This window comes from Protopterus annectens, chromosome 7.part0 (genome assembly GCF_019279795.1).
Source record: "Protopterus annectens isolate FY-2018-M chromosome 7.part0, PAN1.0, whole genome shotgun sequence".
Classification (NCBI taxonomy): Eukaryota; Metazoa; Chordata; order Ceratodontiformes; family Protopteridae; genus Protopterus; species Protopterus annectens.
The window spans coordinates 1038600617-1038617761 of record NC_056739.1 but is presented as its reverse complement, the minus strand read 5'-3'; the positions used below and the strand labels follow the sequence as shown (position 1 = coordinate 1038617761).

Genomic DNA, 17145 nt, shown 5'->3' with positions numbered 1-17145 from the left:
TGAGACTGCTGAAAATTAGTAAAAGCAAAATTTGCAGACTGAATAAAAACTGGGAATCATTCCATGCAAAAGAGTTTAGAAAGTGTGTGTATATGTATATAATATACATGCATATACTTAGACACACACACCCACACACATAAACATAAACATATAAAACTGTTTCTCTTAATTGGTGCTGCTCACAGGTATGAGTATGCTATTTTATGCTGACTAGTTTTCTTAAATGTTCTCCTTTTCTGTCATGGTAGTATTTTTTTTTAATTTTGAGAAAAGCTTGTAGAAGTTGCCAGTCAGTAGTACAACACTTAAGAATCATAGCTTTAATGTAGCAAGTAGAACAGTTTGCTAATGTTTAGTTAAATTGATTTCTTTTGCTTATCATGCGTTTCATGTCTTTCCCCAGTGCCTACCAGAATAACGATATAACAGAATTTGAGAAGATTTTGAAAACCAATCACAGTAATATTATGGATGATCCCTTCATAAGGGAACACATTGAAGGTATTGATTTCTTTTGACATTTTTTCTCAAAATCTTTACTTTCTGAAGATGGCTTCATACCCAGTTTTTTTTTTTACACAAAGGGCATTTAGTTCTTTTAGACCTAATGGTTTTAAGGACGGTGTCTTTGTATCCTGCTTTGACAGTGTTTGCTGGGTCTATATTAGCAGAACGAAAGGCGAATTACGCAAATTGTTTTGAGCGACACAAATTCATCAAATTGCTTTTAAGCGATTTGATGAATTTGTCATAGGGCAAGGAGATGGTTGGCCACTTCCTGGAGTTGCCCTGTTCTTCCGTATAGTGCGATCTCAGAGTTGGTATATTTAGTTAGGGGTGTGTGTGTGTGTGTGTGTGTGTGGGGGGGCAAATTCCCCCACCAATTTATGATGTTAAATTATTTGTTTTTAGCGAATGGCCACGTAAGTTTTTTCCCTAGGGAAAAATTTGTTTATGTGGCCGTTCTCTCTTGCATTGTGTCATCCTCTTTGTAGTCACACGTGTACTTTCATTGTCATAATATAGACCAGTGTTTGCTCTCTGTTTAGCAGAAGGTTTATAGCCAAATAAGCTTGACTTGTTGTCATGGAATTTTCAAAGAATTCTTCTAGGACACTTACATATAAAATAATTTTAGATTCTGTTCTAGCTTCAAATGTTTTTGGAATTTTAATTAAATGCATTCATTTGATGCCTCATTTTAAGCATGCAAAATATCATCTCCGTCTAGAAAGCCATTTTTTTTAGGGCTGGCGTAACAGTAAGTTTATTTTTGACAGCTTTTACATTTGCACATTGAACTAAGTTGGTGGTTACATTGTTTTAAATTGAGTATGTTTCAAAATGTGGAAATTTCAGTTTTTTGAGTCCATTTTGATTTTAATTTGCCCCTTGTAACAAAGCTTCATATCTCTATTACAACTTCAGAGTTCCTTAAAAAATTTAGAATAGGCCTTACAAGATAGCTGCATACTGATCAGCAGCTTGATTTTCTCTCTCCCAGTATCAAAAAAGTAAATGAAAGATAATGGCCAGAAACTCTGCAAGTTTTAGTGAATTCTTTTATTGGCTAGTAAGTATACTGCCTGGATGCCAGCAAGGAAGAAACTTAAAACCTGAAAGAAAATTTGATAGAAAAGGTGAAGAGAAAATGCTGGGTAAAATCCTGCAGCTGTTTAGCAGAAAGCAGTTCAAGCTCTAGGTTTGGGGCAAGACCTAGCTTCCAGAAATCTCTAGGAAAAAAAATAAATCACATGTGCTCAGAGCTGATTAAAGCAAATAAAGCATTGAAAGACTATATAAACTCAAATAAAAGGCTGGAAAAATAGAAGAAGCTTTAAGCAGCTGTTCAGATGAACTGGTAAAACTGCAAAAATCAGAGGCAAAATGAAGAAAAGCCTGGCTGAATGTGAGACTGCTGAAGAAGAGCTGTTTTCAAAAAATGACAGAGGATGGAGCATGCAGGGAAATCCTGAGATTTTGCTGTACCACAGAAACTAGAAAGAACAGACTGTATTAATTTTATGAAACCACAAGTAAGCAACTAGACTGGTATTCCACAACAAGATTTGTTAATTGAAAGGGCACAGTATGTGTATGCTCAAAATCTTGGCTATGAGAAACTAGCCAAGACCTGTATTAGCAATATATGCAGTCATACCAGCAGAAAGAATTGATTCTAAAAAAAACTATGGCAAAAAGTCAAAGTTTTTAAAATTGGGGACTGTAGAGTGTTTGTGGAAAATGATTATTCACAGTATACCAGGCAGAAGAGAAGCAAACTTTTTCCAGCAATCAAAGAATGTTGATAGGCAGGTGTGAAATTCAAGCTACTGTACCCAGATGTCTTCAGAATATTTTTCCTGTAGGATTAAAGTATTTTTATGTAAAACAGGCTAAAAAGGACATACAAGTTTGTCCAACAAAAAATGAGCCGTCAAACAGGAGGGGGGGTCTGTGCTTCTCAGGCTTCTCATAATAAAGCTTATAGAAAGACTTTGTCACAAAACCTTTTCCAGTGTTCCGAAGCAAAATGCTTGAGAGAGGGAAAAAACAAAGGAGTTGACTAGAAGGATCAGGAATACCTTAGACTTGAACTGGTTCCTGGGTTTGGGAGATGGAGATGAACAGGAAGATGATCAACAACAATGAAGTAAGTAAATAAATGAGACTTTGATGCTAATCACATTTGTGAAATATGGCTTTACAAGAAGGAGTGGAAAGATTGGACTTCTGTTGATTTTGTTAAACTTTTTGGGGGACTGTGACGTATATGCCCAATTTCGTGTCATTAATGTTTGGAAGGACACTGAATGGATGGAGAGGAAGGGGGACTGAAAAGTAAAGAAAAACTGTTTTTATTAACAGTATTTGTATAAAGCATTTCTTGATATAAATTAAATGATATATAGTAAAGCATTTTCAGTTATTGTATGCGATGAAGATGCTAAAGTAAAGAAGTGCCTTTATTTTCGTGTTTTAGTTATAAGAACTGTAGACATTACAGTGTAAAAGAAAGGCTGGAGAAAAGCACGTTTACGTTGATATGCTGCAGTCTTGAGCAATTGAGGTGTGTGATGGGATATAAAAGGGCACATATAATATATAGAATTAAAATGTTCCCTGTTTTGCATAGGTGAATGTCTGAGTTAAGGCCTTTGGCTTAATGTAGTAAGTTTTTGTGTAAGAAAGTAAATAAGAGGACAGTAAATGTAATGAAAAGTTTTCCTTTGGCAAATAGTGTGTATTGAGAGGTTTGCCGAGTTGTAGATTTGGTACTTGTGTTTCTGTGGAGACAAGCTTGACTATAGGTGGAAGAAATAAAAAAAAAAAAAAAAAAAAAAAAACTTTAAGGCTAAAGGTCAATGTTTTCTGAAAGCATGTAAGCAGTTTCTCACATCTGGGAGGGGAATAAAGGTAAGACAAGAACAAGCACCAATAAGTATGAGGAGGATCACAGGGTATAACAGGCATCTTAGCATGGATAAACCTTAATGATCTGATGTCTGTCTTTCTTCCTCACAAAAGGGTCTAGGATCCAACTCAGCCACATTTACCAGATTTAGGATCCAAAAATGCAAGTTCCTCCCTCTACCCATAAAGCTCTACTCTATCCGCAACTCCTCAGATCTCTCATTTGCCTCCATCAAGAGAGGATGATCGATCCAACTCGAGTCACTCAGCTAGTTCTGTTTTTGGGTATTATTGCATTTTTCTCTTTAGATATTTTACTCTGGTTAACATTAACTTTGTCAACTTCCTTCCTTCCACCAGTTTTTTTAGCTGGCACTAGGGTCTCTCTTTTTTCCAGTTATCGGTACCGTTTTCTTTTGGTACTTTGGCCTGTAAATCTTTCCCTGTGTGTGTGTGTGTGTGTGTGTGTGTGTGTGTGTGTGTGTGTAGAAATATAGATATATAATTTGTTTTCTTTCCGTGCCTGTTTTAATCCGTTTTTCTCTTCAGGATTGTTACACGTTATCTTCACAAAAAAAATGTCAGAGGGGCAGGAGAAACAAACCAGTTTCAAAAAGTGCACTTCTTGTGGGCATAAAATACCCAACTCAGATGCTCACAAGAAGTGCGTGTATGGTCTTGGAGCAGCTCACCTTGATTCATCTTGTGGTGTTTGTTCAACATTTAACCCCAGGATGCTGTCAGGAGAAACAAATTGATATTTAGAGGAATTCTGCCTACTGATACTGGGGCTCTTACCCTCCTCTAAGGCTTCACAGTCCACCTCGGAGTCCAGGAAAAGACCCATTCTGAGATCTCCAAGGGCTTCCTCAGAACCTTCTGAAAAGTTAAAGAAATTTTCGAATCCGACCTCAATGGATCTGAAGACCTTCAGCTGACCCTCAGATCCACAGCACTGTTCATATCCAACAGGTACAACCCATGCTATTAGCTCTCTTGTTTCATCCACCTCCTTCTCAGATCCTAAACCCACGGATCTGACCATCAGAGGTCGCTCACCCAGATTCATGCTGACGCCAGTCTTTTTAGTCCTCTCATTGAAGTTATTTGAGACTCTGAGGAAGCATTCAAAGCCCCAGTCCACTGCTTTGTCTAGATCTTTCGAGGAGTTTGACAGAGGCAGTCATGGAAAGGATGCAGAGATTTCTCAGGGCTCAGATTCAGATGGGGTTCCTCCCAGCTCTATACCTACTAGATCCATGAGCACTCCTGCCCAACTGATTATTTCTCATTCTCCTATCCGACCTGCAATCTCCAAGTCTCAGGATTAAAGATCCCTGAGAAGTTCGGCATCTGATATGAGGAACCTTCCTTCCTTGACTCTGATGGTGTTCTGATCAGCCCAACTCCCGACACCTTTGGGTCAAGCCAGCTCTCTGATCTGAGAGGTCAGCAATGGGTCCAAGGGATTGGGTTCGGCTCCTACTTTGTTGGAGCCATCCTTTCTCCTTGGTACTTTTGCCCTGGACAGCTCTGGTCTGATTCCCTTAGGAGGGCCTGGGTCATGGGTTGCCCTCATCCTTTTTTCTTCACCAGCTTCGGCTCTGAGGAGGAATGAAGAGGTCTCCCTGGGTCTGTCAGCCTTTCATTTAGTGGAAAGGGCTTTCTGTTTGCATAGAGAGCCATCCTGCCTGATCTCAGATCCTATCCCTTGCCCCTCATCAGGTCCAATAAGCTCTGTGCCCATCTTTTCTGCTGCTAAGAGTCAGCCAGTTCCAGGAGGCCTCCACACAAGTTCCCCAGCGGGATCCCCCCCCCTTCGGATACCTCTCCTGACCACCTCTCTTGACCACCTCTCAGAAGAGGTTCCTCAGAAGAGAACATGTAAGAGGAGGCTCTTAGAATCCCTTTTGGAATCCGTCATAGAAGACACTGATTTTGATGAGGGAAAAGGATCCGCCCAAATGTCACCTGATGATGTCTCCTTTGGAGATATCCTAGAAATCCACACACAAAAGGGTGGTTGGTCTTTGCAGTCTCCTCCTCCAGAGGAATCTGTGTTCCTGGAGACTTACAGGCCTGGTCCATCTATGTTGTGGTGATCCCACCCCATGGATAAATTTATTGACTTGGTTTTCTGCTGGACCTGGAAGGAACTGGACACTATTGAACCCATCTCCAAGTGCCTGGACAAATTCTGAGTCCCTCTTTCAGACAGACCTCACTGAATCAAGTAAATCCCAGTCAGTGCCATTGTGGTGGCAGCAGCCACTAAGAAGGAGCTGGTGGAACAAATCTCCTCTGTCTGTTCCCTGAACAAGGGAGTCCAGAGTGATGGATAGTTTTGGAATGCAGGTGTACTCCTCAGCTACATTTTATGCTGTAGTCGTTAAACTGTCTGGTACACTTCACATGTTTGCAGAGCAATTTGATCAAGGAGCTCTCCAATTCTGTGTCTGAGTACATGTCTGAGGAAAACCAGAGGATGGTCTCTCCTCAGCTGACCACTTTTTCGTCCATTTCCAATGCATCATTGAGGTTGAACTTCCACGGTACAGAGGGTACCTCACGAGCAGCTGGTTCAGACATAGCCATTTGGAGATATGCCTGCATGAGGCCATGTGACTTTGCAAAACCCTTTAAGGCATCATTTGTAAATGTCCTCTTTGATGGTTCCACCTTGTTCGGACCTTTGTAGAAAGCTCCACTCCCCCGCAACGAGCAAGAAGGAAAGACACGGTCTGCCATTGGAGCCAAGTTTTCTACCTCCCAGCATTTCTTTTCTAGGAGCCAGTGAGCTGGTAAGAAAATGTGGTTCCATAAGTCTCTGGGACGTTTTTAGTGCCCTCACGAGGATAATTCCTCCAGAGGCATAGGAGGAGGTTTCAGTGGAAGATGTCACCTCAGAGACAAAGGGAGTCTGCAAAATCAGGACTTCAGAGAAACCTTTTCAGATAGGCCCTATCAACGTTCCTGAAGCGTTGCCCAACTGTCCACCACTGGAGGCAGTAGAGGCAGTCGGGGAGGCCATTTCTCCTTGCACCTGAATGCCTGGACATAAATTACAAACAATTCCTGGGTGCAAAAAAATCATGTCCAAAGGTTATTACATACCCTTTTCCCGTCCACCTGCGTTTCAAAGGAAGAAACTCCTCGATGTTCCCGCCAGTCCGGAGTATGCAGCTCGAGAAATACAAAAGCTGCTGCAAAAAAGTCATCCAGGAGTTCCCACCCAAACGGAAAAGATTCAGATCTTACTGCTGCTTCTTTTTAGTGCAGATGTAAACAGGGGACCCAAGACCAATTTTGGAGCTAAACAATTTAAACCACTTTATGAAGAAGTCGAAGCTCTGAATTGTTATGGTTCAGTCCATCCTGCCTCTTCTGCACAAGGATGATTGGATGTGTTCATCTACAATCACATCAAAATAGAAAAGTGCACCAGGAAGCATCTGCTCTTTTGTCTGAGAGCCTGTCACTTCCAGTTCAGGGCACTGCACTTTGGGCTCACCACAGCCCCCCAGGTGTTCAACATGTGCATGGCAGTGGTGGCAGCTCACTTGAGACTCAAAGGATACCAGGTGTTTCCCTGTTTGGATGATTGGCTCCTCACTGCACCATCTAGGCATCAATTCCTACAAGCCAGGGATTGCTTGCTCCAGATCTCCAACGACTTAAACATCTCAGTAAACCATACCAAATCAAAACTAATACCTGTTCACACTCTAGAATTTATATGAACTAAACTGAATACTACAACTCAAGTGGCATCATTACCTCTTCATTACATCATTGAGAAACCAGGTGCATGCCATACTTAGATCCTGGTATTTTACTCTGTATTATGTTTTCAACCTAAGGATTGGATTATACCATTGTCGTCATTGGTGGATTTAACTTATAAATATTCATGACAATGGACTTTGGAATTCAAGCTAATCACACTGAAGAAGGCTGTTAAGCCGAAACCGGTTTGTTGTTATTTTTATTACAGGACATTTTTGTTCTGTAATTTACACCTTTTTCAACAATAAAAGGATTCTGACTGCTTATGCTGGCCTCTTGCATTTGATTTACATTGGTTTGGCCGAGCATACCATACTTGCGAGGAGTTCTGTTTGTTTACTTGAGTTTTGACCTCGCTGTTGGGCTGCAGTCATTCCTGCCAGTGGAAGAGGATTTCTCCCTCTGTATATACCATCTACCGGTGTCGTTTTGGATATATTATCGTTTGGGAAGAGTTAGTGGAATGTTGTATTCAACTACGGACTACTGGATAATTTTTTCTTAATTTGGAACATTTGGTAAATCTGGTGAATGCTTGTGAATCACCCATCTAAAGATACTGTGACTATTTGTATACTGCATTTGTCCCCTTATTTGTGGGGCTTTACGCGGGTTTCATCAACCAACTATATTACATGATACCCTTACGGGACTGGCGATATTAACTGAAAGTCTGTGGGTTTAGTTTGGTAATTTTTTGGTGATTCTGCGACAGGGGACTCATTTATTACTATCTTCGTGGTATCAAGGAATGCATATTGGACTGGCGATAATTGGTTTGAATACTGTGGAACCGTATTCCTTACTGTGTGGCGCCCTTTGCGACTTGGGAACTATCTCTCATTATCAGTGCAACAAACAATGAGGCGTTTTACAGAATTTTATATAAGGAATCTGTCTACAAAATTCGTGGGACTATTATAACAATCAGTTTGTTCTTTATTACTTGGTGTATGTTTTTTTTTTATATATTAACACTTATACTTTAGAATGCTAGCGGGTTCTTTGTCTAAAGAGCGGCCATTTTAATAATATAACTCTGTGCTTGGCTATATTAAGGTCTGTTCTTTGAATTACGGTGTATTTTTACTATATATGTCAGGAGAGTGACTTTAACTAGTTTGGTATATATCCCTATTGGTGTACTATTGACTTAAGCATGGACATACTGGAAACAAATAATGATGTGCTTTTGGCAATGTTTCAGTGAATGTGAGATATTTTCCTGATGTTTTTTGATAACTAAGGGCTCAATAAGTGTTGGAAGAACAAGGTGTATATATGATCTGGTTACGTGGAAATTGACACATTCATTTAGGAACGTTAACTGTTTTTTGCTCAGTGGGCAGCCATTTTTGTATTGCAACCTCGTGCTTAGTCACTCCAGGAGGGTTTGTTGTCTCTGATTAGGGGTTGTTTTCACTCTAAACATATGGATAAAAGCGTTAACTAGCATGTTTTATATCCTTGTTGGTATACTATAGGAAGAGGTTCGGTCCTACTTAAAAGAAGTAATGAAGTGTTTTTGGATGTATCAGTAAATTGTAGATATTCCCCTAATGTTTTTTTTACAAGTGGCACAATAGGGTTGGAAGAACAGTTATTACGCCATTATTTTGTGTATTGATTTCTTAAATGGATGATATCCTTTAACAACATTCCTTGTTGTGATATCAACTAATTTAGGAGTGTAGGATTTAAACTTACATAATAGGCCAGCGTTGCCAAACAAGTCAGTGACAGCAACATATTCTGTATATTGCCTAGAATACATACTATTTCCCTTTTAGCAACATAATATTGGGTACCACTGTGTTTTCACATTGGGACCATTGACTATCTCAGGTGGCAGTTGCTTATGCAGCAAGAGCAAGTTTCTAACCTTACAAATTATTTTTGTGGTCATAAATGCCTTATAATTTATGTGGGCACCTTAAATTGGAACAATCAGTTTATAAACTGTCTCTAAACATCACATTTATGTAGAGATTTACAGGGTCCAAATTACTTTGTGGCATACCTTGACCACTATTATAAGAATAAGTATACATACTCGTATTGTATGCTAACTTAGGATAATTTGACCATATGTTTAAGGATTTTCTATACTGCCAGTACCTAATTATTACTACATATGTTCATAGCCTGCTTTTTCTATGGTGTATTCTATATATATATATATGGACAACATACATTCCCTGTGGGTTAACAGTGAGTTCTTATTGTAAGTTTTTCTGTCTCAGAATTGTTATATATATTGTTTTAAGCATCTGACTATGAGGTACTCCGCCCACTGAGCCTTTACTGGTGTAAGATCACAATGCCCTTTGGCACTGACATTGTGTGGTTTATGATAAATTCTTGTGTCCCTTAGGCTCTGCCTATGGTTCTATACTCTACAATTTATATTTGGAAGCCACGTTTAATTAGGTACCTTATTGGACCCTATTATTACAGGATCCTATTCCAAATTCTTGAACAGTTTGACCAACCACCCTCCTTGTTTATTTAATTCTAAAAATGGAGTTGGATAACATACTCCATGGGTTATGTGCTGATCGAGACGATATTGGGATATTTGGTGTTAAACAAGTCTCAAGCAGTAACCTAAATAATGTGAGTTCCAATATAACAGATGGATGCAAATTGGCCTTTCAGAATTTGGGCAAGGGATTAAAAAGCCTTAGGGCCAATATTTGGCACCTAAGGTTATTTAAAGCATATATTCATAAAAATGTGGTACCTTGTGGTCTCAGGATCAGACTTCGACCTATGGTTAGTAGATCTGAAGAGAGACTAACCACTGAGTGGAATCGAGCACTGCAAGAAGGTTCCATGAACTTTAAGATCCTGGCCGCATATTATGAGAGAGCTATTGATCTCAATATTTCTGAGGTCAAAAGTATGAGTGCGGATTGCAAAAAATTTGTTTCACTTCCTTCATATGATACTGCAGTGGCTAAGCTGTCCAAGGAATTAGCTACATTTGAAAAATTAACCAAGGACAGAAAACTTAAAAAAATTAATAGAGATATTATGGATTACAAGAGGGGTAACCCTTTCAATACTCAGAGATCTGTTAGATTTGATGATGCAGACCTTGGAGTAACCAGAGGCAGAGCCAGGAAAAGACACAGATCTGTTTTGAAGCACCGAGACAAATCTTACACTAGTACCTCGGGGGATGAGTCCTCTTACACTGACAGTGAAAATGCATTAATATATGAATCTCCCAGGCGAAAAAGGTCAAACTCAAATGTACCTTTAGACAAAGGGGTAAGCAGAGGGGTGGTCGAAAACATAGACGCAGGAACTGGTACAGAATCAATGTCGGGGTTGATAACAACTCTACTCAGGCAATAGCAACACAACTTAAGAATGTACTGAATTTGTCTGATACTATTTTAACACATGAACAACAACAATTACTAGATAAAGGATTTGGTTTTGTACCAAGCTTCCTGTGTGATGAATACAATATTGTATTAGACGTCATTAAATTCTGCCGTAACCTTAATTTGAAAATATTTTTTTCAGTACAGAACTCATCCAACTCTCAAAGAACTACTGACTTCAGATTTCACAAATCTCAATTTTTACCACCCACGAATTAAACACGTGGCCATATTTCAACAATCTGTTCTACGGGATTTACACTTCCCTCATGCAGAAACACACATCATGAGGGAAAACATAACTCAATCTGAAAAAATGGCACTGGCAGAACTCAGAAATAACCGTAATGTAGTGGTTCTTCCAGCAGACAAGGGTGGAGCAGTGGTGATTCTCAATATGGATTATTACATTAATGAGGGTCTACAACAGCTATCAGATAGGCAGTTATATGCATATGGGTTATGATCCTACTATGAACTTTAAAAAAGACATAGACTCATTTATTAATTTGGCAGTTGAGGAAGGTATTATTACCTCAAACACAGCCCAACATCTTACAGTAACGAACCCACAGAAACAAATTCTGTATTTACTTCCTAAAATCCACAAGTCTGTTACCAAACCACCAGGTAGACCTATTGTTGCTGGCATTGGCTCACTTACTGAACCACTTCCTGTGTTCTTAATGGAGCAACTTAAACCATTACTGAAACTAGTCAGAGCTAGGATACAAGACGCAACCCAATTTTTACAAATTATATAGGATACTCAGTTGGAACCTCATTGGTTAATGTGTACGTTGGATGTCAAATCCTTGTACACTAGTATACCCCACTGGGCGGGGTTACAGGCCTTACAGTTCTGGTTAGAAAAGACAAACCTTTACTCTCCTGGTTTCAATACCCTTATCATTTGTATGGTAGAACATATACTGAACAAAAATGTTTTACTTCCAAGGCGAATGTTACTGGCAACTCCAAGGTACTGCCATGGGTGCATCCTTTGCCCCTATCTACGCCGATTTATTTATGGCATATCTTGAGGAATGTCTCGTATATAATCCACTACATAACATATATGGTGGAAATTGATATATGGTGTAGATATTTGGACGACTGTTGGATGGTCTAGCGTGCTGATACTATATACCTACAAGAGTTTGTAGAATACTTGAATGACAACATTTGGGGTATACAATTTACCATAACTTCTGACTTACATAGGATCGATTTTCTGGATGTAACGGTTTACAGAAACCATGATCACACATTCAGTACTAAAATTCACAGAAAATACCCACAATATAACACACTACTACATGCATCCAGTATGCATCCATGCCACACCATACGGAACATACCTAAATCACAGTTCCTTAGGATTAAATGCATCAGTTCTAACCGAACTGATTTTGAGGAAGCCAAGACCGACCTTGAAAACAGATTCTTAGAAAGGGGATATAACTTTTTTGATGTCCATTCTGCCAGCACTTGGGCACAGAAACAGGATAGAAACACATTACTTCAATATAAGGTATCGCCACAAACAACACAAGTACCCTGTCTCAGATTTGTCACTACATATTGTAGAAACCACAGCATCATCAGAAATATTCTGGATGATAATTGGAACATCTTACTAGCCAACAATCATCTCAGGGAAATATTAGGTCCCAAATGTCAGTTTTCATATAGGAGAGGTAGAACATTGGGTGCTCTATTCTCACATTATAAACATAAGGAAAGTGGAGGGGCTAAATTCAAACAGTTAACACTTTCTGATGATTCACTCCTGGGCACATTTCCCTGTGGCCATTGTATTTCCTGTAACCAAGTGAATAAGTTGAAACAATTCTAGTGCTAATACTAGCAAGGTATATGATCTGAGGATTTTCGGTAACTGCTCTGGCACTTGGATAATATATCTGGCCACATGTCAATGCTCTGCATTTTATATTGGACAAACGTCTCGCTCATTAAGAATTAGGATTGGTGAACATAGGAGTGATATCAGGAACAAGAAGGATACCAATGCACTGTATAGACACACAATCAAACATCCAAAGGCTAAATTTATGTTTTCAGTCATCGACAAAATGAATGGTGACCGGAGCAATATACAAGGTTGGCGCATAGTATCCGCAGTCATAAAGAAAAATATTGGATCATTCATCTAGGGGCTCTTTTTCCCCCTGGACTTAATGACCACTTATGAACATGTTTTGGAATATAATGGATACTATAGACTAAGGTTATAATAACTGTTTAATGCAGCTAATATGTTGTGATATGCATTACTATTGGGATACCCATGATGTCCTTCAAGGATGCATCTGCAGTCCTTACAAATGGGTTGTCCTGTCGTCAGGTTGTCCTGTCATCAGGCAGCCCTTCGGTCGGCCGGATTCCAAAGTCTGGGTCTGGCCTCGGCTGGTGTCGCACTTCACCCGACGTCATAGCTGCAGTTCTTCGGGTATAAAGGCATCAGCCGACGCCATTTTCCTCAGTCTTTCTTGCCGCGTGGCGCCCGAAGCAGAAGCTGTTCGCAAGTGCCGGTCGGTCAGAACCAGAGATTACTACTACCGAATACTTCAACCGAAGACTTCTAAAAAGCTAAGTACCCCATTGGGGACTCTTTCTTGCCTCAGCCGATGTCAGAAAAAGTGAATAACTGTTTAACTTGTGGGAAACAAATACCTCATAAAGATTTCCACTCTTACTGCTTACCTTGTTTAGGCCCAGACCACGACGTAGCAGCTTGTCTAGCCTGTGCTTCTTTTAACCGACGGATGCTTAGACGTCGGTCGGAATTTGCTGAGGAGTTTTTCGGCTCCGCTTTTGCTTACATTATGCCATCGGATCCTCCGACTACGCAAATATCTAAAAAGCGCAAGGAAAAGGACCGACACTCGCGGTCCGCGGTTTCGGCCGAAACCGCGGTTAAGCCAACCGCGAGTGTCTCGGTTTCAGCTGAAACTGAGCTCGCGGTTCTTCCTTCAGCCAAAAGCTTACCTACTACCGAGGCCTCATCCAACCTAGTGGAATCGGCTACTGAAATCCCACCTGCTCTTGCAGGTTCCCAGGATTTATCTGATACTATCCCCTTGGATATTTCAACACCTGCACGTGGAGCTGCTAGGCCACCAGCAATCATGTCGATTAAGGCCTTTGCCAGGGCTAAAGCAGCTAAATCTACCAAAACTGCTAAGACCCCCTCTCACAGGCCTAGTTCTAGTTCACAAATGCTCAGTCTAGCAGAGGATCTCATTTCTTTGATCCGGGGATCCCAACCTCACCCAGACAGGGCCTCTCTCCCACCTCCAGAGAAGAGGCCTAGAGCAGAGCCCCCTGAGCCAGTTTCTACAGATGATTCCTCTGATGATTCAGATAATTCAAACCCTCCAGAGGGCCCTTTCTCCCCTTATGAAGACTCTGATGCTGAAGAGTCCATTCCTTCTGCCTCTCCGCCTGAGGAATTTTCCTTTGGGAAACCTTGCATGCTATGAGGGAACAATTTCAGTGGCAGGGCCAGGATTTTTCAGACTCTAGAAAAAGGCTTAGAACCTTTCTGCATTTACCACAGCATAGGCCTTTAGCCATCCCTCCAGTTCTTACTGTTGTAGATGATGCATTTAATGATGCTTGTACTGCTCCTGATTCACTTCCTCTGGCCCCTGCAAAGCCTGATAGATACTACAGGGTCCCGGACACACATTATCATTTGTATAAGGCTCCCTTTGCAGATCCCGAAACTATCTCCCAGGGACCTAAGGCTGTAGCAGCTACCTCTGCCAAAAACCCCCTCCCCCCTGAAAGGGAATCCAGAGCCTTAGAGAGATGGGGTAAAATAGTTTACACTTCTGCTACTGTTTCAGCTAGGGCCTTGAACTGTCAGTTCCACATGATCCAGTATCAGGAATTTGTTAGACCAGTTAACTAAACAGCTGTCCTCAGATGAACCATTAGACAAAAAATCTGTTCAGGAAATGGTACATAACATTCAGCAGGTCAGTAGTCATTCCTTAAAATGCGGCTATGATGCACTGGAGGCTTCCTTCAGATCAGCCGTGACTGGCACAGTGATCAGAAGACATGCGTGGTTAAAAGAGCAGGCCTTACCAGACCACGTCAAATCAAAGCTACTAGATGCTCCCATGGACAAGATCAATTTGTTTGGCTCTCCTGCACAACAGGTGCTGAAGAAGATGGAAGAGAAAGCAAAATTGGTCCAGACAGTCAAAGATTTCTTACAGGTCCAACCTCCAAGGTTTAGCAGGAATTGGCCCTCCAAGAATTGGTCCTTTCCGGACACCTCCAGAGCTCATAGAGGCAGGAATAGGCGTTCAAGAGGCAGAGGTCAAACCAGAGGTGCCTACAGGGGACGTCAGTGGCAGGCTAACAACCAGCGAGGTACAGCCACAGATACAGCCACCACCACTACTACAGGACAATCACAGTGACTTGGCTCTGGCACCGCCTACCAGGGAACAACTAGAAGCACCCTTAGGCGGGAAGCTAGCCTTATTTTCAGTAAACTGGCATTACATCACAGGAGACAAGTGGATTTTGCAGACAATAGACCAAGGTTACAGGTTTCACTTCCATACTCTACCAAGGAAGAGAGGAATGCCAAACCTACCTACAAATCAAAAGGCAGAAGCTCTAAAACAAATAACTCACTAAGGATGAGAGCTGTAGAAAAAGTACCATCTATCGAGCAAGGCCAAGGATTTTACTCCAGGCTCTTCCTGGTACCAAGAAAAGAAAACCAATGGAGACAGATTCTCGACCTGTCCGCTTTAAACACATACCTCATTGTCCCAAAATTCAAAATGCTGACCCTACAGCAGCTTCTTCCCATGTTGGGCAAGGAGTCTTGGCTGGTAACTCTAGATCTCAAGGAGGCATACCTGCACGTCCCCGTACGACCAAATTGCAGAAGATACCTCAGATTTCTTGCAGGATCAGAGCATTATCAAGTCTCAGCATTGCCCTTTGGCTTATCTACTGCGCCCAGAGTGTTCACAAAATGCCTGGCATCAGTAATTGCTCATTGCAGGCTTCAGGGAATCCAAATCTACCCTTACCTGGACGACTGCCTGTTACAAGCGTAAAACAAAAACAAGCTAACAGAAGACTTGAAAAGGGTCATTTATCTACTGCAAGCCCTGGAATACACAGTCAGTATAAAAAAGTCAAGGCTGATACCATCCCAAAGGATAACCTTTTTGGGTGCAGAGCTGGACACATCAAAACAAATGGCATTCCTAACAGTATTAAAACAGGAGCAACTCCCTCTCTACTTCTTGGCATTAACAAAACAGAACCAGCTAACAGCAAGAAAAGTCCTGCAAGCCTTGGGTTTCATGGCATCCTGCATAATATTGGTTCCACATGCCAGACTGCATATGAGAAAGTTACAGTGGTACCTAAGGAATTTATGGTCTCAGCACAAACACAGCCTAGAAACCCAAATTCCAATAATCCCACGCCTGAAGCAAGAATTCCAATGGTGGGCTCAGGCCTGTCAATCAAACAAAGGACTGCCCTTCCACAGCACTCAACCAAGCCAAACCATCACAACGGACGCCTCAGACCTCGGTTGGGGGGCCCACATGCTGGACAAGTGCATACAAGGTTTATGGACTCAAGACCAGCTGCACCTACACATAAATCAAAAGGAAATGCTGGCAGTAAAACTGGCAATTCAGACATTCAGACCATTTCTTCGACAAGGTCAACTGTTGATAAGGACAGACAACACCACAGTTATGTGGTACATCAACAAACAGGGAGGCACACATTCGTACCCTCTATGCCGGATGGCAATGGACCTCTGGAATGTGGCCATGAGCTTCAACATTCAGTTACAAGCAATATTTGTGCCAGGAAAAGAAAACATTCTAGCAGACATACTAAGCAGAACTACCACGGATGCCCACGAATGGATGCTGCATCCGGACATCTTCAAAACCATTACAAGAAAATGGGGACTACCAGAAATAGACTTATTTGCATCCCCACGCAATCACCAACTAAAGAAATTCTGCACAAGGACGTACCACCCACTTGCTTGGAAAGTGGACTCCCTATCTTTCAGTTGGAAAAACCTGACAGCATATGCATTCCCACCACTTCCTTTGATGCACAAGGTGCTATTGAAGATCAAAGAGGACCGTCCAAGGATCATTCTGATAGCTCCAGACTGGCCAAGACAACATTGGTACCCATTACTGAGGAGCATGTCTCGGGAACAAATGTGGCCCCTACCCCTAGTTCCCTTGCTGTTAACACAGAACAACTACAACACCCTGCATCCAAACCTGAAAACACTGCAGCTGACTGCCTGGAACATTGCATAAGACCAAATAACCCAAATTTATCCAAAAGGGTTAAAGACATTATCTTGGAGGCTCGCAGACCCTCAACAAGAAAAAATTATTCAGCAAAATGGAAAAGATATCACATTTGGAGTACTGCAAAAGGAGAAAATGTGTCACTGGTAAACATAGCCAACATCCTGGAATACTTGGCAGACCTCTTCCAC

The 17145-nt window shown here is 41.2% G+C and overlaps 1 protein-coding gene across 4 annotated transcripts in view; it reads left to right on the top strand.

The window, feature by feature from the left end:
- Positions 1 to 17145, top strand: part of COPS2 (COP9 signalosome subunit 2) — a 1892836-nt gene that overhangs the window by 1420901 nt on the left and 454790 nt on the right. For all 4 annotated transcript variants that reach the window (XM_044077587.1, XM_044077586.1, XM_044077585.1 and 1 more), the window contains one exon: positions 407 to 504. In XM_044077587.1, coding sequence (XP_043933522.1) covers positions 407 to 504 — 98 coding nt within the window. The remainder of the gene's footprint in view (positions 1 to 406; positions 505 to 17145) is intronic.